At 44.1% G+C, this 21,791-nt stretch overlaps 1 protein-coding gene across 4 annotated transcripts in view; it reads left to right on the top strand.

Moving 5' to 3' along the window:
* The window catches only part of TFCP2 (transcription factor CP2), a 67,488-nt gene that overhangs the window by 24,130 nt on the left and 21,567 nt on the right, over positions 1-21,791 (top strand). For all 4 annotated transcript variants that reach the window (XM_040979211.1, XM_040979207.1, XM_040979209.1 and 1 more), the window contains exons 2-4: positions 14,439-14,590; positions 15,858-15,934; positions 17,814-17,919. In XM_040979211.1, coding sequence (XP_040835145.1) covers positions 14,439-14,590; positions 15,858-15,934; positions 17,814-17,919 — 335 coding nt within the window. The remainder of the gene's footprint in view (positions 1-14,438; positions 14,591-15,857; positions 15,935-17,813; positions 17,920-21,791) is intronic.

Here is a 21,791-nt window from a genome sequence, read left to right as displayed (position 1 = left end):
GGCAGGGAGCTGGATGGGAAGAGGAGCAACCGACACTAACTGGCTCCCATGTGGGATCCCTGTGCCGGCAAGGGGAGGAGTTAGTCACTAGCCTATCAAACTGGGCTCTGGAAGAAAACATCAAAGTTCTGTGTGAGCATTCATGGGCAGCAGTAGTTGAAGCCTGTTCATCACTTCACAGGACCACGACTCTGGTATTTGGCAGGCAGCGTTAAAAGCTGGAAGTGCCTGCACTTGTTGCCACGAGCAGGGAGGAGTAGAAGACTGGGGCGCTGCTTTTCCTTGGCTCGAGGGGTGCATTGAGCCAAGTGAGAGAGGAACTTCCAAGCAGACGGCTTGCCCTTGCCACGACTACAAGGAAAACATAAATCCAAAAAGTCGTGAGCTTGTGGGCCTATAAGAAGCTTCCAGGCTCAGCATCTTAAAGGACTCAGTGTGGTTTCCCCGTAGTTTTAGGAAGCTTGCAACAGTAAAAGTATTTTGTCGTTTTTTTTTTAGTTAGTCATACCAAACTGGAATATTTTTAAAAATATGTATTTGTTTTCATTTTACTTCAAAGGCAGAGAGACCCATCTCTTCGCTCTGCACATATCTGCCACAACCGGGCATGGGGGAGGCTGAAGTCAGGAGCTCAGGACTCAGTCAGGGCCTCCCCAGGGTGTGGACAGAACCCAGGCTTGGGGCCGTCGCCTGCTGCCTCCCTGGCACACATTCACAGGAGGCAAAGCCAGGATTCCCGCCTGGGTACTGCCCTTCAGAGTGCGGGCATCAGAAGTGATGACTGGGGCGCAGCATGATAGTGTAGTAGTTAAAACCTCACTTTGAACACACCAGGATCCCATATGGGTGCCGGTTCTAATCCCGGCAGCTCCACTTCCCATCCAGCTCCCTGCTTGTGGCCTGGGAAAGCAGTTGAGGATGGCCCAAAGCCTTGGGACCCTGGACTCGCTTGGGAGACCCAGAAGAGGCTACTGTCTCCTGGCTTCGGATTGGCTCAGCTGCAGCTGTTGCTGTCGCTTGGGGAGTGCACCATCGGACAGAAGATAGATAAATCCTAAAGTGCTGACCGAGCCGCTGTGCCAGGCACCTTATCCTGTATGTCAGATTTTTGAGTACCAAAGAGATTTGTCTATTTTACCAAAATGGTCAGATTCCCTAGGGTACATACTCTAGCTTATTGTTTTGTTACAAATTGCTAGTTTTTCTCCTGAATAGGGAAGGTGATTTCAGGCTTGATAGAAACGCCTAACACTAAGGATGCCACCTGTGAAGTTTCCAATTAGTAGTGCTTTAATGGGATCTGTGGCCTGGGAAAAGGGTAGTGCTGTAGTGTATGGAAAAAAACAGAAAGCAAGTCTCCCGGGAGAGAGCTTTGCTGATTCAGATTACCTTAAAAAAAAAAAAAAAAAAACAGACTTTTTGGATAAATTTGTCTTACAAGCTGTCTGGAAATAAGTTTGATTGTGACATTAGTCAGATGCTTTTTAGCTTCCAAAATAAGTAAAACTACCAGATGGTGTTAAAAAGTTTTACTTACTTTCTAAGCTAAAGAAAAATGAAAGCACATTGCTTGTAGAAGTAAGTGGTCATTGGCAAAAAAACTGAGCAGAGTACAAATGTGGGAGACTTAAGATTCATGGGGAATGAAGAGACTTTGAGCTCTTTATAGTGAATGCACATCTGGTGTCTCTTAATGGATTGAAATGGCCAAATAAGTAAAATGATTTACTTCTTTTTTTTTTCTTAAGATTTATTTATTTTTATTGCAAAGTTAGATACACAGAGAGGAGGAGAGACAGAGAGGAAGGTCTTCCATCCAATGATTCACTCCCCAAGTGCCCGCAATGGCTGGAGCTGAGCTGATCCGAAGCCAGGAGCCAGGAACTTCTTCCGGGTATCCCACATGGGTGCAGGGTCCCAAATCTTTGGGCCGTCCTCCACTGCTTTCCCAGGCCACAGGCAGGGAGCTGGACGGGAAGTGGAGCTGCCGGGATTAGCGTGGTTTCATGACTGTGTTGAGATAGGAATTAAGGTTACAGTGATGGTGTTCTCTGGAAAGGGGCGTGTGTTGTCTTTCCCTTGTTCATTTGTATATCCCTGGTGCCTCAAGGCTTAGAACAAAACTGGCGCAACAACTAAACCATAAGAAGGCTGAACTAAAAAAAAGTTAAAATATTTTTTGAAGGGATTCACTATTTCCAGGTCAAACTGAGTATTTTCACATAGGTGGAGGTGATGGGTGTGTGCAGACCTCAACTAACTCCTCATGCGCTGGGCTGATGTCTCAAGATGACTCCGGAGGGACCTGTGGACAGGCAGGTGTTGATAGAAGGAGGTAGTCCTACGGAGATCAGCCTCATTACCTTGCTGATTAGCACGGCACCAAGTCATTAAGCTTAAGAACTCCCTCTCCATTCTGATTTAATTGACGCAGGATGTATCCTGGAAGAGATTTTCTTTTTTAAAGGTTCATTTTTTAAAAAATCATAAGAGTTTGCTTAATCTCCTTTCGTAACTTTTTCTTTTTCTTTTTTTAAAGACTCATTTATTTTTATTGGAAAGTCAGATATACAAAGAGAAGGAGAGAGACAGAGAGGGAGATCTTCCGTCTGATGATTCACTCCCCAAGTGACTGCAATGGCCAGAGCTAAGCCGAATTGCAACTAGGAGCCTGGAGCCTCTTCCAGGTCTCCCACACAGATGAAGGGTCCCAAGGCTTTGGGCCTGCACTCCCACCAGCAGTGAAGGAGAGTAGCTTTTTCCACACATCCACATCAGCAGGTGTTGTTAGTAGAGGTTTTTTCTTTTTTTTTTTTAAGATTTTAATTTTTATTGGAAAGTCAGATATACAGAGAGGAAGAGAGACAGAGAGGAAGATCTTCCGTCCAGTGATTCAGTCCCCAAGTGAGTGCAATGGCTGGTGCTATGCTGATCCAAAACCAGGATTCAGGAATTTCTTCCAGGTCTCCCACGCGGGTGCAGGGTCCCAAGGCTTTGGGCCGTCCTCGACTGCTTTCCCAGGCCACAAGCAGGGAGCTGGATAGGAAGTGGAGCTGCCAGGATTAGAACCGGCACCCATATGGGATCACAGGGCGTTCAAGGTCAGGACTTTAGCTGCTAGGCCACGCTGCTGGGCCCGTTAGTAGAGTTTTGAATGTAGGCCAGTGTCACTGGAGTTAGGTGTACCTCAATGTGGTTTTCGTTTGTATCTCCCTGAGCATCTGAGCCTCTTTTCATATGTATGTATGCTAGCCATTTGAATCTCTTCTTTTGAAAAATGTCTGTTCATTTTCTTTATCCTTTTTTCCCACAGGTTTATTTATTATTTTGTTTTTAACTGTTCCTGGGTTTCTGAAGCTCTTTGTAAATCCTGGATATTAGTCCTGTATCACTTGTTTAGTCTGCAAAAATTTTCTCCTATTCTGTTGGTTGCTTCTTCAATTTGTTAATTGTTTCCTTTACTATACAGAAGCTTTTTGGTTCGATTTGGTTCCTCCCCTCCCCCCCTTTTTTTTGTCTTTGCCTGTGCTTTTAGCGTCTCTTCTAAGAAGTCTTTCCTGGTTCCTGTATCTTGGAGTGTGCTTCCTGTGTTTCCCTTTAATAGTTGGATGGTTTCTGGGTGTAGATTTAGGTCCTTGATCCATTTAGAGCTGATTTCCGTATAATGTGACAGGTGGGGGGGTCTTGCTTCTTAATTCTGCAAGCTGCTATCCAGTTGTCCCAACAGCATTTGTTGAGGAGACTAGGCTTTTTGCCTGGATTGTTTTCAGTGTTCTTGTTAAAGATTAGTTGGCTAGACAGGTGTGGGCTCCCTTCTGCTGTTTCCGTCCTGTTCCACTGATCTTCTCTGTTTCTGCACCAGTACCAGACTGTTTTGATGACCACTGTGCTGTGTAGTATGTCTTGAGGTCTGGAATTGTGATTCCTCCAGCTTGATTTTTATTCTTCAGGATAGCTTTGGCTATTTGTGGTCTCTTGTGTTTCCAGATGAACTTTTGGCTTATTATTATTATTATTATTATTATTATCTTATTTTGATGATCTTTACATAGTTGATTAGTGTGCAGAGGGTCAAGAGCTACAGGAACGTGTGTAAGACCATTGCTTTCCAGTCGAGGACAGCCCAAAGCTTTGGGAACCTGCACCCGCGTGGGAGACCCGGAAGAGGCTCCTGGCTTCGGACCGGCATAGTATCGGCCCGTTGCGCTCACTTGGGGAGTGAATCATCGGACGGAAGATCTTCCTCTCTGTCTCTCCTCTCTGTATATCCGCCTTTCCAATGAAAAAATAATAATAAAAAAAAAAAAAAGACCATTGCTTTCTCATTCTCTCTCTTTTCCTGTATCTGGGGGAAGGAGGGAAATAAAAGGAGAAGCCCCACCCAGCCTCCCAACCACCAGAAGAACTTTTGTATCTTCTTTTTTATTTCTGAGAAGAATGTTGTTGGGATTTTGATTGGGATTGCATGAATCTGTATATTACTTTTGGTAATATGGACCTTTTGATGATGTTGATCCTCCCAATCCAGGAACGTGCTAAGGTTCTCCATTTTTCAATGCCTTCTTGTGTTTCCTTTTTAAAAGTTTTGTCGTTTTCATCATAGAGGTTTTCCACATATTTAGTCAGTTTAATTCCTAGGTATATAAAATTCCTCTCTGCTATTTTAAAGACAACTGTATTACAATTTCTTTCTCAGCTATGGAGTTATTTGTGTATACTAGTGCCATTGATTTGTGTTCATTAATTTTATAGCCTGTTACCCTGCCAAAGTTTCTTATGAGTTTCAATAGTCTCTTGACAGTTTTTTGGTTCTCCTATGTAGAGAATTATGTCATCTGCAAATAAAGATAATTTCAGTTCCTTGTTACCAATTTGTATTTGTTTAATTCCTTTTTCTTGCCTAATTGCTCTGGCAAGGACCTCCAATACTATATTGAAGAGTAGTGGTAACAGTGGACATCTCTGTCTAGTTCCAAATTTTAGTGGGAAGGCTTCCAATCTTTCTCCATTTAGTATGATGCTGGCATTGGGTTTTTCATAAATTGCTTTGATTGTGTTGTAGAATGTTCCTTCTATGCCTATCTTGCTTAGGGCTTTCAGCATGAAGTGCTGTTGGCTTTTATCAAATGCTTTCTCTGCCTTTATTGAGATGATCATATAGTTTTTATTTTTCAATTTGTTGATGTGATGTATCACATTTATTGATTTGCGAATGTTGAACCATCCCTGCATGCCTGGGATGAATCCCACCTGGTCTTGGTGAATGATCTGCCTGATGTACTGTTGGATCCTGAAGGCTAGTGTTTTGTTGAGGATTTTTTGCGTCTATGTTCATCAAGGATATTGGTCTGTAGTTCTCTTTTTCTGTTGTCTTTCTACCTGGCTTTGGTATTAAGGTGATATTGGCTTCATAGAAAGAGTTTGGAAGGATTGCCTGTCTTTCTCTTGTTTGGAAAAGCTTGTGGAAGATTGGGGTAAGTTCCCCTTGAAATTTTGGTAGAATTCAGCGGTGAAGCCATCTAGTCCAGGACTTTTCTTGATTGAGAGGGTTTTAGTTACTGATTCAATGTCAGTCCATGCTATAGGTCTATTTAGATTTTTAATTGCTTGTTGATTCCGTTTTGGTAGTTTCTATGTGTTCAAAAATCTATCCATTTCTTCTAGGTCTTCCTACTTGTTGGCATATAGATGCTTGTAATAGTTCCTAATAACTTTCTGTATGTCTGAGGTATCTGTTGTTGTTTCCTCCTTTCTCGTCTCTGATGCTACTGATGTGCATCTTCTCCCTCCTCTTTTTGATTAGTTGGACTAGTGGGGAGTCTATTTTGTTGATTTTCTCAAAGAACCAGTTCTTTGATTCATTGATCTTATGTACCGTTCTCTTGGTCTCTGGTTTATTTCCTCTCTTATTTTGGTTATTTCCTTTTTCCTAGTAATCTTGGGATTGCTTTGCTCTTGTTTTTCTAGTTCCTTCATGTATAAGGTTAGCTCATTTACTTGGTGCTTTTCTAGTTTCTTTTTTTCTTTCTTTTCTTTTTTTTAAAGATTTATTTTTATCATAAAGTCAGCTGGAGCTAAGCCAATCCAAAGCCAGGAGCCTCTTCCGGGTCTTCCTCATGGTTGCAGGGTTCCAAGTCCTTGGGGTGTCCTTGACTGCTTTTCCAGGCCACAAGCAGGGAGCTGGATGGGAAGTGGGGCTGCTGCGATTAGAACTGGTGCCCATATGGGATCCTGGTGCATTCAAGCTGAGGACGTAAACTGCTAGGATACTGCGCCAGGCCCACTTTTCTAGTTTCTTAACATAGGCATTGATTGAAATGAACTTTCCTCTTAACACTGCCTTGATGGTGTCACATAAGTTATGTTGTGTTGATGCCTTCATTTGTTTCAAGCAATTTTTAACTTTCTCCTTTGATTTCTTTCTAATCCATTACTCATTTAGTAACATATTATTCAGTCTCCGTGTATTTGCAAATCTTTCTTGGTGTTTTGACTTCTTTGTCTCTAGCTTCACTCCGTGATGTTATAATTTTGATTTTTTTTTTTTAATTTGCTGAGGCTTGTTTTGTGGCTTATAACATGGTCAGTTCTGGAGAAAGTTCTATGTGCTGATGAAAAAGGAAAAGTGTATTCTCTGTCTGTAGGATGAAAGGTTTGGTAGAGACCAACTACGTCGTGTTTGCTCTAGTGTCTGAATGAGTTCTGTTGTTTGTTCGGTGAGTTTCAGTCTTGTCGACCTGTCCATTGATGTTAATGGGGGTGTTAATGGTATTCCTGGCTGGGTTCTTGGCCGTGCTCCTGGCCATGCTCCTGGCCATGCTCCTGGCCATGCTCCCCGGTGCTCCTGGCTGTGCTCCTGGCTGTGCTCCTGGCTGTGCTCCTGGCTGTGCTCCTGGCCATGCTCCAGGCCGTGCTCCTTGCTCTCCTTTTTGCCCATCTGTTTTGGTTGCTTCCTTTGATGCTCCAACCACTCTTTTCTGATCATTTTTTTCTTGTTTGAGTTAGGCTTCCAATTAGAATGCTACTCGTTTCTTCTACCTTCTGGAGAAGAGGATAATTAGCTAGGAAAAATTTTAAAATCATGCGTGCTACTTTTTTTAGTTGAGTGAGATTTTTCAGTAGCAGGATTCTTTCGTCACTATTTTTGATAGAGGGCTTCTGCCAAGAGGGTGAGGTAATTTCTGCCTTCACTTGGTAGTCAGACATCTCTGGCTGCCTGCTAAAATTGGTAGGGCCAGCCTTTGATTGCAAGATACTCTCCTTCATCTGACTCTGTATCCTTCCCAGAAATCTTAGGAAATCAGCCTGCTTTTCTCTCTCCAAGGACACAGTTGTAACAATTTAGAGTTAAATTTTAATTGGTAACACTTCATTCCACAAAATTGAATCCATGTTCTGATGAGTAGCTTAGAGGAAGTTTTGTTTGTTTGTTTTATTAATTGGAAAGTCAGATATCAAGAGTGGAGGAGAGACAAAGATCTTCCATTGGGTATTCACTCCCCAAGTGACCACAACGGCCCGTGCTGAGCCCATCCAAAGCCAGGAGCCAGGAACTTTCTCCAGGTCTCCCACATGGGTGCAGGGGCTAAAGAAAGCAGAAGCAAACAAAGAGGTTTGATCGTCTCAAATTTTTACCATTTGTTGTAAGTCAAGGACAGGGAGGGAGACAGACAGCAGAAAAATCAATGGTTGGGCCCAGCATGATGGCTTAATGACTAAATTCTCCCCTTGCAGTAACTGGGATTCCATACGGACACTGGTTTGTGTTCTGGCTTCTCCACTTCCGCATGCAGCTCTCTGCCTGTAGCCTGGGAAGCAGTAGAAGATACGCCAAAGGCCTGGGACCCTACACCTGTGTGGGAGACCCAGAAAGAAGCTCCTGGCTCCTGAATTGCTGCTGATTATCAGGTTACTTTAGGCTTGTTTTTTCCTCTTAATTGTGGCAAAAAAAGATCTGCATTGTTAAGCCTGTTGAAACTGGCTCTCAAATCCCAGTTCTCAGGGGTTTGGATAAGCAGTCTAGTTCCAGCTTGAAGAGTGTGTGAGTTCCTTTTGATTTTTTTTTAGCCTGGTCTGTTGGAGCCTCCCACAGGAAGGAGGCTTGTGAGAGCTGCCCTGCTGTTGTTGATGGCGTCCTGTTAGAGGGGAACGGTCACTCTTCACACTGCACCTGCTTCTCTCATAGCTGTGCTAGGCCTCTGTTCCCAGGATTGGTTCCTGCTGGGGGGAGTGCACTCTGCAAGGTGTGTTTATGTTGGACTTCAGTAATTACAAAATGATTACAATATGTGTAGGGCTGAGCATTGCTTACTAGAAAATGAGGATGGAAGTATTAGTTATATCGAAGATACTGCTTGGGATCCCCACATCCCCATCAGCCCTGCTCGGCCTCAGATTCCAGCATCCTTCTAAAGTGTGTCCTGGGAGGCAGCAGAGGACGACTTAAGTATGACACATATGGGAGTTCCTGAACTGAGTTCCTGACTCCTTGCTTCAGCCTGGCCCAGTGCTGGCTGTTGAAGGCATGTGGGGAGTAAACCAGCGGATGGGAGATCGTTTCCTCTGTGCCTGTCTGTATTGTAGTGCAGCTCGTTAATAAGCCATCCCCTGTGTCACCCCTGTCCCACATTGAGTACTGGTTTGAGTCCAGGCTGCTGTGCCTCCAGGCTAGCTCCCTGCTAATGTGCATGAGAAAGCGGCAGAAGACGGCCCAAGTACCTGGGCTACTCACCGGGAAGGCCTGCAGGAAGTGCCCGCTCCTCGCTTCAGTCTGCACCTGCCTTGGCTGTTGTGCCATTAGGGAGTGAATGAGCGGATGAAAGCCCTCAGCGCCCGTCTCCTCCCACCACCAGCACTGCTTGTATGGCTGTGTCGCTCTCAGTCTCTTTCTCCTGTCACGCAGATCTTTTTAAAACTTAACTTCATTAAAATCGATTGCGTGAAGTAATCGAAAATGTCATAAAATGCTATATTGTGCATTGCTATCACCTTCTAAGAGTCTCTCACAGGGGGTTCCCATCTCTGAGAAGAGAGCAGACTTTTTTTTTTTTTTTTTAAGATCTATTTATTGCAAAGTCAGATATACAGAGAGGAGGAGAGACAGAGAGGAAGATCTTCCGTCCGATAATTCACTCTCAAATGGCCAAAACAGCTGGTGCTGTACCAATCTGAAGCCAGGAGCCAGGAACTTCCTCCTGGTCTCCCACATGGGTCCAGGGTCCCAAGGCTTTTGGGCCGTCCTCAACTGCTTTCCCAGGCCACAAGCAGGGAGCTGGATGGGAAGCTGGATGGGAAGCCAGGATTAGGACCGGCGCCCATATGGGATTTTGGCGCGTTCAAGGCGAGAACTTCAGCCACTAGCCTACCATGCCAGCCCGAGAGTCCTTTTTTTTTTTTTTAAAGATTTATTTTATTTTTATTGGAAAGGCGGATATACAGAGAGGAGAGACAGAGAGGAAGATCTTCCATCCAATGGTTCACTCCCCAAGCAGCCGCAACGATTAGAGCTGAGCCAATCCGAAACCAGGAGCCAGGAGCCTCCTCCAGGTCCCCCACGCGGGTGCAGGGTCCCAAGGCTTTGGGCCGTCCTCGACTGCTTTCCCAGGCCACAGGCAGGGAGCTGGATGGGAAGCGGGGCTGCCGGAATTAGAACCGGCGCCCATATGGGATCCCGGGTGTGCGCCGGGGCCCTGAGAGCCCTTTTTGAGAACCGTCTCTTGCTGAGTATTTTTGTTTAGGCAGACACACATTCCACTTTGGAAAGGTGCTACTGAATGCTCCTTTTCGCTCACATGAAAAAAATTCAGTGTAACAAGAGCACGAATAATTTAAGTTCATTTGGGGTTCGTAGATCTTGAATTCGCTGATGAGGGAATATACTTTGTGTGTTTGATTTGGCTTTACTGTTTTCGATTCATCATAGAATCAGTTTCAGTTTCGGCCCCATGACCATCTTCACCTACCATTGGGCCGTACGTGATGACAGCTGAAACCCAAAGACTGGGAACAAAGGCTGTGTGGTAACCTCGTGTGGCACTGACAGCTGAGAAGGAAGGGTACCGCCCTGCGTTCCTGTGCTCCCCCTGCCCTGACTCTTAGTAACTGAGCTTCCAAGGAATCACCAAATCTCGCAGAGGCTACAGCTGTGCCTCAGGGTTTTTTGGTCTTTTGCTTTATTTTCTAAACCTGTGTCTGTTAAAAATCGTTGTATCTAGGCCAACTGAATTCAACTAATAGCATGCTATTTAGACATCAACAGAAAGAAAACATTTTCTCTCCTCTCCTGCCCCGCCCATTTTTCATTTTCTTTGCCTGCTGTTGTGTTTGTGCCTCTATGTTACACCTGTTTATGTTGGATCAATAGTCAGAACATTTTCTTTTCTTTTTCACTATGAATTTATACTGCCGTCTGAAGTCAGTTTTTCTAATGAATAGTGGTCTTGCCTGTTCCAGCATCCTGGGGAGAATGTATGTGTATTGCTGCTGTACGTATATAGGCACATTTAAGGGATATATTTTCATCTTTGATACTAAAGCTTTGAGCTCTTTGTTTAATAAACATGATATTACAGGTAAAGGTCTGAGTGATTGTATTTTGTATGTGGGGAATATTGGCAAGAATCACCAGAGCTCTGGCTTTAACCTTTTTGAATTATTTTCTGTATCCTGGTCCCTTTTCCTATACCCACAAGCACCCTATGATTTAAACATTTTTTTTTTTTTAACAAGGAAGCTAGTATAGGAAATTGCAAGTATATGCAAAATAAACAGAATAATGTAATGAGCGCCCATGCTTTAAACATCTGTAATGGGCTGCTACCATTTTATCATTTGTATCTCCACCCATCCTTCAATCTCTATTCAATTCCCCTTTTTAAAATAAAATTCATATGCACTCACTGAAATGTACAAATGTCACTATGCAGTTACTGTCTTGATATGGTAGCACAGAACTTTTCAAACTTCCCACAGAGTTCTCTCTTATACCTTCTAAGTTTATGCCTGCTTAGCAAGGAAACCGCTGTTCTCTTCAGTTTTGCTTTTCTGCCAAAGCCCATTTGGATATTTATAACATTAGTCCTGGGCCATACAAAATTATTAAGTTAAAAATTAGCTGGCATTGTGGTGTAGTGGATAAAGCCGTCACCTGCGTACTGGCATCATGTTTGGGCACTGGCTCAAGTCCAGGCTGCTCCACTTCTGATCCAGGTCCCTGCTAATGGCTTGGGAAAAGCAGCAGAAGGTGGCCCAAGTGTCTGGGCCCCTGCTGCCCATATGGGAGAACTGAAAGATGCTCCTGGCTCCTAATTCTAGTCTAGCGAAAATTATTCGGGGAATAAACCAGCAGATGGAATATCTCGCTGTCTCTTTCTTAGTAAATCTGTCTTTCAAATAAATAACTCTTTAAACAAACCTCCTGTAGATTTGTTGAATTTCAGGTCCTGCCTATGACTGTCTTGGCAGGGCCAGATCAAATTATTTTGGTAGCCTTAATGGCCCATGGGTCAGATATTCATTAACCAAAAATGGCATCAGACAGTATGCAGTGTTTATGCCTGGCCTTTTCATTCAGTATCGCATCAGTGGGATGCATCTGTGTTCGTTTCGCTGAATCTGTTGAATGTGTCATGTTTTTTTGCATTCACTCCAAAATTCCTTTCCAGTTTTTGCTCTTCTGTTATAAACATTGACTTATAAATCTTTGAATGGACTTGTATTTTCATTTTTCTTGGATAGATACTTTTGAGTGTAATTGCTAGCTCAAAGGATTTGTGCGTTTTTCTTATAAAAATTTTTTGTAAAAAACAATAAAAAGATAAATTTACTTGAAAGAGTTATGGAGAGGGGGAGACAGCGATATCTTCCATCAGAAGTGGAGCCTCTGGGACTTAAGCCAGATGCGCTTATACCTACATCACAGGTGGTGATTTACTTTTAAAAATTTATTTCTTTTTATTACAAAGTCAGATATAGAGAGAGGACGAACTTCCGTCTGATGATTCACTCCCCAACTGGCTGCAACGGCCAGTGCTGTGCCGATCAGGAGACAGGAACTTCCTCCGGGTATCCCACGCGGGTGCAGGGTCCCAAAGCATTGAGTTGTCCTCGACTGCTTTCTCAGGCCACAAGCAGTGGCCTGAATGGGAAGCGGAGCTGCCGGGATTAGAACTGGTGCCCATATGGGATCCCGGTGCGTTCAAGGTGAGGACTTGAAGCTGTTAGGCCATGGCGCTGGGCCCAGAGTGTGGTGATTTTTCCTACTGTGTCGCAGTGCTGCCTGCCCAGCTGCCAGCAACCTTTTTCTTTTTTTCTATATTCAGAAGAATGTTTTAAAGAATGTTTTATTTTGACAACTATATGGCAACCATTTTTTTTTTAAAGATTTGTCTTATTTTTATTGGAAAGGTGGATATACAGAGAGGAAAGACAGAGAGGAAGATCTTCCATCCAATGGTTCACTCCCCAAGCAGTCGCAACGATTAGAGCTGAGTCAATCCGAAACCAGGAGCCAGGAGCCTCCTCCAGGTCCCCCACGCGGGTGCAGGGTCCCAAAGCTTTGGTCCGTCCTTGACTGCTTTCCCGGGCCACAAGCAGGGAGCTGGATGGGAAGCAGGGCTGCCGGGATTAGAACCGGCGCCCATATGGGATCCCGGGCGTGCAAGGCGAGGACCTTAACCACTTGCGCCACCGTGCCAGGCCCCAAATGGCAACCATTTTTAAAAAAGATTTATCTTTATTTGAAAGGCAGAGTTACAGAGAGGATAGAGAAAGAGGTCCTCCATCTGTTGGTTCACTCTGCAGGTGGCCACAATGGCTGCAGCTAAGTGCAGCTGGGAGCTAGGAGCCACAAGCTGGGTCTCCCATGTGGGTGGCAGCGGCTCCGGGACTTGAGCCATCTTCTGCTGCTTTCCCAGGCCGTAAGCAGGGAGTTGGATGGGAAGTACAGCAGCTGGGACTTGAACCACTGCCTGTAGGGATGCCTTCACTGCAAGTGGACATTTAGTCTACCATGCATGGAACCTGCCCATTGCAGCTATCCTGTAAAGCAGGTTTGCTTATTTCATGTTCCCATTGGCAAATGTGAGAATCTGATTACTTCATGTCGACAGTTGGATTGTCTGGCTTTTTAACTGTTGATGAGTGAGTATGTGTACATGTTCTTTGAGGAAAGTTGAAATTAGGGACCTGGTGTGATGGTTCCATTGGCTAATCCTCCACCTTCAAGTGCCAGGATCTCATTTGATTGTCAGTTTGTATTCACTTCCCATCCAGCTCCCTGCCTGTGGCCTGGGAAAGCAGTCGAGGACGGCCCAAAGCTTTGGGACCCTGCACCCGCGTGGGGGACCTGGAGGAGGCTCCTGGCTCCTGGTTTCGGATTGGCTCAGCTCTAATCGTTGCGGCTGCTTGGGGAGCGAACCATCGGATGGAAGATCTTCCTCTCTGTCTCTCCTCCTCTCTGTATATCTGACTTTCCAATAAAAATAGATTAAAAAAAAAAGTTTGGAGTGGATGCTGGTCAGGTCACTTTCTCCGGTGCTTAGGATATCCTCCTCCGTGGCTAAAGGATAATGAGAGAAAATTACTGTTAATTCTTTATATTTATTTTAGCACCTCATGTTTCCCAAAATGCTTTCTCAGTATGTTAACCAATAAATGCAGTTTCTGTTTTATAGATGAAGGATTAAACATTCATGAGAGCTTGCTCAAAACTTGCTCCAGGTTTCAGCCTTGGAAACTTGGTACTTCTGACCTGGTGCAGTTCTCTCTCGCTAGCATCCCGGCATGACGAGCGTGCTGGAAGTTGCTGGGTGCAAATTTAGATGAGCTGGTAGGGGTAAGAAAAACTGTTTTGGAGAAGTAGCTGATAGGGACAGCTGAATTTGCAATCCACAGAAGGTGAGATGACCTCAGAGTAGCTGAGGGTACTTTGAAAGGGCTGTGGGCAGATGTAATTACAAGTTAAGTTTCTTTTGATGCGGAAGAATTGAAATGCATGAATAGTTTATCTTCCTTCGTGAACTTGTGGGAGACCCTCTGATACACTGGCCTTCGATTTATTCTTTTATGTGACCTCTAAGGAATTCTAGTTGTCATAGTCTTTCTGATTCTTGAAGATAAACGGACTTGGTTGCAGAGTACTATAGGTAGTATTTTCTAGTAAACAGATACTGGAGTGACCCGGACCTACGTTTGGGAACTCTGTGGATGGTGGAACACTGCAGCCCCCCGGGGGTTAGAAGTGAGTGCCTGTCATGCTGTGTTGTCTGGGTGGGGAGGATGCCACAGCAGGTACTGTCAGCTGTGTGGTTGGGAAAACAGCTCCGCCACATGAGCCAGGGTTACAGCGTCTCAGTGCAAGTGACAGCAAGTTTCAGCAGTCAATCAACTCTTGCCCCATAGCCGGTGTTAATGTGAGCCATTTGTTTGTTCTGTTTTAGTGATGTCCTCGCATTGCCCATTTTTAAACAAGAAGAGTCAAGTTTGCCTCCTGATAATGAGAATAAAATCCTGCCTTTTCAGTACGTGCTCTGTGCTGCCACCTCTCCTGCGGTGAAGCTCCATGATGAAACCCTGACGTATCTCAATCAAGGTCAGGTGCTGCCTGGTTATCATCGCAGCGGCTAGGCTATTGGGTGCTTTCTGGGGTAACCTGTCAGAATGCATGCTTTGCTTCAGAGGGTAAAATTCAAGCCTTGTCACATTAGAATTATGTTTTGGCCTTCTTTTGTCTAATTGCCACCCTGTCCATGTTCCCTGGACGTTCTCTGGGGACTGAGAAGTATGATTCCAGCTGGCTTTGGTTTTTTACCAGCGTGTGTCCTTGAACAAGTGGCGTGAACTTTTCTTTATTGAGTTGCTGAAACTTTGAAGAGTTTTATCAGTGAAATGAAGTCATGTGCTTAGATGCAAAAGTTTCATGGGAAGTGGAATTAAAATGTTTATTCTAAAAATTAATCTTTTGAGAAACAGAGAGCTCCCATTGGCTTATTCCTTCCCTAGCTGTCCTCAGTGGGTCTTTACCCACCTGCCCCTCCCACTGGGGAGGGGATGAAGGGACCCAAGAATTCAGCCCGAGTTTCCCCCGTGGGTGACAGAGACGCAGCTACCCAATCCATCACCTGCTGCCCTCAGTTCCTGCAGAGAGCCGGGGCAGGGGGAGCTGCAGCCACAGCTTGGACCCTGGATACTCTGATGTGGAATGTGTTCCATGTGACAACTGTCTTAACTGCTAGACCAAATGCCCAGGGTAGATACATTGATTTCAGCAAAAACATTTTGAAGTAAGATGCAAGGATTTTTAAGTAATATGCATTTTCCTTGGACTTTTTGAATGTTTATCACAGTGCTTGAGATCTAATAATGGTTTATTAGTTGTTCCTACTAGTGTTATTTTGTTTTCTTATTCCTACGAATATGAATAGTATTACAGGCAGGATATACTTGATCCAAGAATCCCAAACCCTAAATGCTCCGATATCCTAAACTTTTTATGTGCTAACATGATATCGCAGGTGAAAATTCCACATCTGGCCTTATATGATAGATTGAGGTAAAAATGAAGGCACATAAAAATTGTATAATTATTATCTTTATTATCTATATACATGATGCATATGGAAGAAATTAATTTCATGTTCACATTTGGTTCTGATCTTTGTGTTATCTCATTTCGTATATACAGATATCACAAAATTAGGAAATAATGCAAATATCCCAAACTCTTTTGACACAAGTATTTTGGGTAAAAGATACTCAACCTATGTGATATTCTAGTATATTCAAACAACTGAATTTTGTTCTTTTTAAACATAGCAAAGTCAATTTGTGATTAACATAATATGTAATTTTTATTCTAGGACAGTCTTATGAAATCCGAATGCTAGACAATAGGAAACTTGGAGAACTTCCAGAAATTAATGGCAAATTGGTTAAGGTAAAAGAAAATAAGAAAATCATTCTTTGTAGCGTTTAGTGACCATATATATGTGTATGTGTTGTGTGTACTTTTACTTTTTAAAATTTATTTCATTTATAAATTTCTATTTATTCTTATTGGAAAGGTAGATTTATAGACAGAAGGAGAGACAAGGATCTCTCCGTTGGTTCACTCCCCAAGTGGCTACAACAGTTGGAGCTGAACCAATCCAAAGCCAAGAGCCAGGAGGTTGTTCCACGTCTCCCACGCGGGTGCAGGGTCCCAAGGCTTTGGGCCGTCCTCAACTGCTTCCCCAGGCCTCAAGCAGGGAGTTGGATGGGAAGTGGAGCAGCGAGGATACAAACTGGCACCCGTATGGGATCCTGGTGCTTGGAGGGAGAGGATTAGCTGGTTGAACCATGTCACTGGCCCTGAGTGATTTTTTTTTTTTTTTGGTGTGTATGTGTGTGTGTGTGTGTTTAATTATTTGAAAAAAAAAAAATTATTTGAAGGACAGAGTGACCTAGAGTATATGTGTTTCTGTTTGCTGGTCCGGCCGTCAGATGTTCACAGTGGCTGCGTGGGATTGTGTTGTGCCAAAGTTGGGAGCTGGAATCTCAGTGGAGGAACTTTGAATTCCTCGAGCCATCTCTGCTGCCTCCCTGAGTTTGCCTTAGCAGGGAGCCTGAGCAGGAGCTGGGAATCAAACCCAGACGCTCTGCTGGGGCTGCAGGCATCTCACCCAGCATCTTAGTCAGCAGGCTAAATGCTCATACTTTTTAAAGTTTTTCCTAATTAAAAAAAAGTTTTTGGGCCTGGCGCGATAGCATTGTGGTTAAAGTCCTTGCCTTACACGCGCCAGGATCCCATATGGGCTCTGGTTCTAATCCTGGCAGCCCCACTTCCCATCCAACTCCCTGCTTGTGGTCTGAGAAAGCAGTTGAGGATGACCCAAGGCCTTGGGACCCTGCACCCGTGCGGGAGACCCAGAAGAGCTCCTGGCTCCTGGCTTCGGATTGGCTCAGCTCCAGCCGTTGTAGCCACTTGAGGAGTGAACCATTGAACAGAAGATGTTCCTCTCTGTCTCTCCTCCTCTCTGTATATCTGCCTTTTCAATTAAAAAAAAATTAAAAAAATATTTTCAATAAAAAAATTAAAAAAAAAATTTTTGGCTTCCATGAAGGGCTTGGTGAGGCTTCCTTATTGTCACAATTTGCTGACAGAATAAGTTGATGTGTTACTTCTTGGTGTGGTCAGAGTAAACCTGTTTACATGGAGTTTTCAGAGCTGCTTGCTGAATCCAGAAGGCTTCCCTTAGCCGGGTAGTGCCCTGGCTCAGTGAGGTGCTGCGGGGAGGGTACAGCAGCCTCCTTGAGATCTTTGGAGGAGTCCCCATGTCTGCATCCTCCGTCTTCTGCAGAGGAAAACAGAAGTGCCTGCCGACGGGTATCGCTTCTCCTTGTCTGGAGATGATAAGGGTTTTGACAATCCACCCAGAAAGGAACAGGAGTTTCAGTCGCCTCTGTGAAAGAAGTTCCCAGGCTGGTCCATGAAGTCAGGGTGACAAAAGGAAAGTTGTTGGAAGGGGAGCCTGCCTCCCCTCCATGTCTCCAGGTAGCAACTGCAGAGCGGGGCTGGATGCTGCGTGCCGTGAAGAGACATGCACCCGTGCCTGCTGACCTGCCTACCACGAGGCAGTCCTATGACTGTGAACGAAACATGCAAAACCGAATCTTCAGTTCACTGAAAGATTAAACCTGAGAAATGATAAACTTTGTCCTGAAATAGAGCTTGCTAGGCTGTGGGTTAAAAGGGCAGTAGGCTGGCAATCAGCTGGTGATGACACCTGCCGGCTTGGCTTTATCAGCCGTCCTCTGATGTTGTGGTTTCCTCCCAGAGCATATTCCGTGTCGTGTTCCATGACAGAAGGCTGCAGTACACCGAGCACCAGCAGCTGGAGGGCTGGCGGTGGAACCGACCTGGAGACAGAATTCTCGACATAGGTGAGTTCCGAGAACCCTTGCGCAGAAATGGCTTTCACTGTGGGCCGCAAGTTGTATTTCTTCCTTCCTTCCTTCCTTCCTTCCTTCCTTCCTTCCTTCCTTCCTTCCTTCCTTCCTTCCTTCCTTCCTTTCTTTCTTTCTTTCTTTCTTTCTTTCTTTCTTTCTTTCTTTCTTTCTTTCTTTCTTTCTTTCTTTCTTTCTTTCTTTCTCTCACTCTCTCTCTCTCTTGCTCTCTCTCTCCCTCCCTCCCTTCCTTCCTTCCTCTGTTTGTTTGTTTCTCTTTCTCTCTCTCTTTCTTTTCTTATTTATTTATTTTTATTACAAAGTCAGGTATACAGAGAGGAGGAGAGACAGAGTGGAAGATCTTCCACCTGATGATTCACTCCCCAAGTGAGTGCAATGACTGGAGCTGAGCCAATCCAAAGCCAGGAGGTCTTCCAGGTCTCCCACACGCGTGCAGGATCCCAAAGCTTTGGGCCGTCCTCGACTGCTTTCCCAGGCCACAAGCAGGAGCTGGATGGAAAGTGGAGCTGCCGGAATTAGAACTGGTGCCCATATGGGATCCTGGCACGTTCAAGGCGAGGACTTTAGCTGCTAGGCCACAGCGCCAGGCCCATTTTTTTTTTACTTGACATTTGCTTTCATTCATATGCTTTAGACTCAGCTGTCATGAACATTTTATTTATCAAGCATGAAAGATTGTTTGTGTGATGAAATAAAAATTAAAGTGGGAAGTATGGACAACTTCACTTCCATAGCAATTTCGTTTGATACCTCACAGTGATTTTATTTTGCTTTTTAATGTCTTACAGAACAGAAATCCATTAAACAGTAACTTTGTTTCCTCACCTCCCCAGTCCTTAGTAACCATTGTTGTACTTTGTGCTTTGTGAATCTGCTACCCTGGGTACCTCATAAAAATGAAGGCATACAGTATTTGTCCATTTTTTTTTTAAAGATTTATATTGATTTTTATTGCAAAGTCAGATATACAGAGAGGAGGAAAGATAGAGAGGAAGATCTTCCGTCCAATGATTTAATCCCCAAGTGACTGCAACGACCAGTGCTGTCCCAACCCGAAACCAGGAGCCAAGAACTTACTCCAGGTATCCCACATGGGTGCAGGGTCCCAAGACTTTGGGCCGTCCTCGACTGCTTTCCCAGGCCACAAGCAGGGAGCTGGATGGGAAGTGGCGCCACCAAGGTTAGAACCAGTGCCCATATGGGATCCTGGTGCGTGTTCAAGGCGAGGACTTTAGCCACTAGGCTATTGTGCCAGGCCCTGTTTGCTTTGTTTTTTTATAATAACTATACCTGTGGGTGTGAAGTGGTATCATGTTATGATTCTTGTTTGCTTTTCTGTTGGCATTTGGTAAGATTGAGTGTCTTTTCATATTGCTTTTAGTCATTCGTGTTTCTTTGGAAAAATGTTTATTCATCCCTAATGCTTGACCCTTCCCACCCTTATCAACTATATAAACTTCATCAAAAGTAAAAGTACAATAAAATGAAGTGGAGCAGCCAGAAGATAGCAGGTTTAACCCACTTTGTCACAGGGCCAGCCCCTCTTTTGACCTTGCATTTGAGGATTTGGTTCTGTCCTTTCTGTTGTATTCCATTGGCTGTATCTGTATGTGTGTCTATACCTGTACCATGCTGTTTTGGTAAGTGTAACTTTGGTAGGAAGCTTTGAAGTCAGAAAGCTCGAGGCCTCTAACATGGTTGTTTTTCAGCATCATTTTGACTTTTCAGTGCCTCATTATTTTGTCTTGAGTGGTGTATAAAGAGAGCCAAGTTTTTTCTCCCAGCATGCTGAAAGTTTCTGGATCTTATCTAAAGAGGACTTGGGGATTAGGATTTGCACCTCTTTGGCTGTGGTTCAGGCTTTCTCTCCTGTTTCATTGCACAGAATACAGTTTCCATAAATCATGGGGTATATAAGGAAAGGATCTTGACAAATGCACAAGAAATAATTTTTCTGGACATACCTTTCCTGACATCTGTATCTTTCATTTTCTATTGATCAATATCTCTTAGTGGTCGTTTGTAGTTAAATATTTATTCATACTTAGTTGTTAAATTATTTGAGGTAAAAGAGAGAAAGATACAGAGAGTGTCCGTGAACTTGTCCATTTCCCAGACATGGGTTTGGACCTGCCTGAAGCTGAGACAGTGGCTCTGTCCGGGCTCCCGTGTGGGTGGAGCCACCACCGCTTCTTCTCAGAGCACACGTTATCAGGAAGCTAGGCTTGAGGGAGAGCCGGGACTCGAACCCAGGCACTGTGGTATGAGTCCAGCGGTCCCATTAGCCCAAATGACTCCCCTGGCTAAATTTAAGTTCTCGCTTTACCTGAGAAAGCACAATTCGTACTGTGAAGCAGGACCCACCTAATGCTTTCTTGTCTGACTCATTTATAACAACAGAGCAATAGTGTAGATAGGACAGTTATTAGATAAATAATACTAGCTAGCCTTACTTACCCAGTCTGACTATAAATAAAGGTCAGGGAATAGAATTTGAATGTCTCTGCCTTGTGGAATTTAAAATGAAATTCCGGAACCCATTAATTTCTGTTGCCCTCTTCAGTGTAAGATTTGTGATTTTGTTATAAATTTGCTTATTTGGGGATTTGGTGAGTTGGACTTGCTCCTTGTGTTACGTCTTTCCAACATGCATCCGTGGTGTGATGCTTTCTGCCATTGTTTATTCATTTTGCCTTGCTTTTCAATGACAGTCATGTTAATGCGCTTCTAGCAGTAATCTTTTTAAAAAAATATTTTAGTTTGAGTGTTTACATAGTTGAGAAGGATGTCTGTCTATGTGGGTCCCGGATTCTGCTGGGGAGGGTACGGAGGAAGGAGCGGGGGACAGGTGTTTCCAGTTCTCTTCTTTCTCTCCTGTATCTCTAGCAGCAGTTGTTTATCAGTGAAACATTGAAAGTTATAATTTTCACATTGAAAATTAAAGAATTACAGAATTGGTGTGTTGTCTTATCTTTAAGAAAAATTTTTGGCAAATTAAAGGAAAATGCCTTTTAATTGCCCTGTTTTGGGGTTAGTTTTTTTTTTTTTTTGTGGAGCAGCAAGGCAAGCTGTGGTCCTCATTGCTGGCATCCTGTGTCAGAACACTGGTTCAGGGCATGCTACCTTGCTTCTGACCTGGCTTCCATGTGGTGCACCCGGGAAGGCGTCAGAGGATGGCCGTGTGGGAGACCCAGGTGGAACTTCTGGCCCTTGGCTTTAGCCTGGCTGAGCTCAAGTCATGACAGTCACGTAGGGAGTGCACTCGTGGACTGTCTTCTCTCTGCGAGTCTCCCTCTGTTTCTGTCTGTTGCTATGCCTTTCAAGTAAACAAAATCTTTAAAATTTATGAGAAATTAAGGGACTGACATGGTGGCTCAACAAACTAATTCCCCACCTTGCAGCATGGTTCCCATATGGGTGACGGTTAGAGTCCTGGCTGTTCTACTTCCAGTCCAGCCCCCTTGTTGTGGCCTGGGAAGGCAGTGGAGAGTCCTTGGGCCCCTGCACCCACGTGGTAGACTCCTGCCTCCTGATTGGCTTATTTGTGGCCTTTGTAGCTATTTGGGGAGTGAAACAGCAATGGAAGAACTTTTCTCCTTCTCTCTGTAAATCTGCCTGATTTTATTTGAAAATAAAAATAAATATATTTAAATATATATATAAATAAAATATTTAAATTAAATATTCTACTTTAAAAGAAATTGATAAAACATTTTTAGAAGTTAATTTTCATTTTATTTAAAAGGCAGTGGGAAAGAGCAAAGTCTCCCAGTCCTGGTTTATTCAAATGTCTGCAGAAGCTGGGCTGGGCCAGGCCAAAGCCAGGAGCCAGGTGCTTCATCTGGGTT

This window comes from Ochotona curzoniae, unplaced genomic scaffold (genome assembly GCF_017591425.1).
Source record: "Ochotona curzoniae isolate NIBS_2020 unplaced genomic scaffold, NIBS_Ocur_1.0 contig_1014, whole genome shotgun sequence".
Classification (NCBI taxonomy): domain Eukaryota; kingdom Metazoa; phylum Chordata; class Mammalia; order Lagomorpha; family Ochotonidae; genus Ochotona; species Ochotona curzoniae.
The sequence above is the reverse complement of the archived record's forward strand: the minus strand, read 5'-3'. Positions and strand labels throughout refer to the sequence as shown.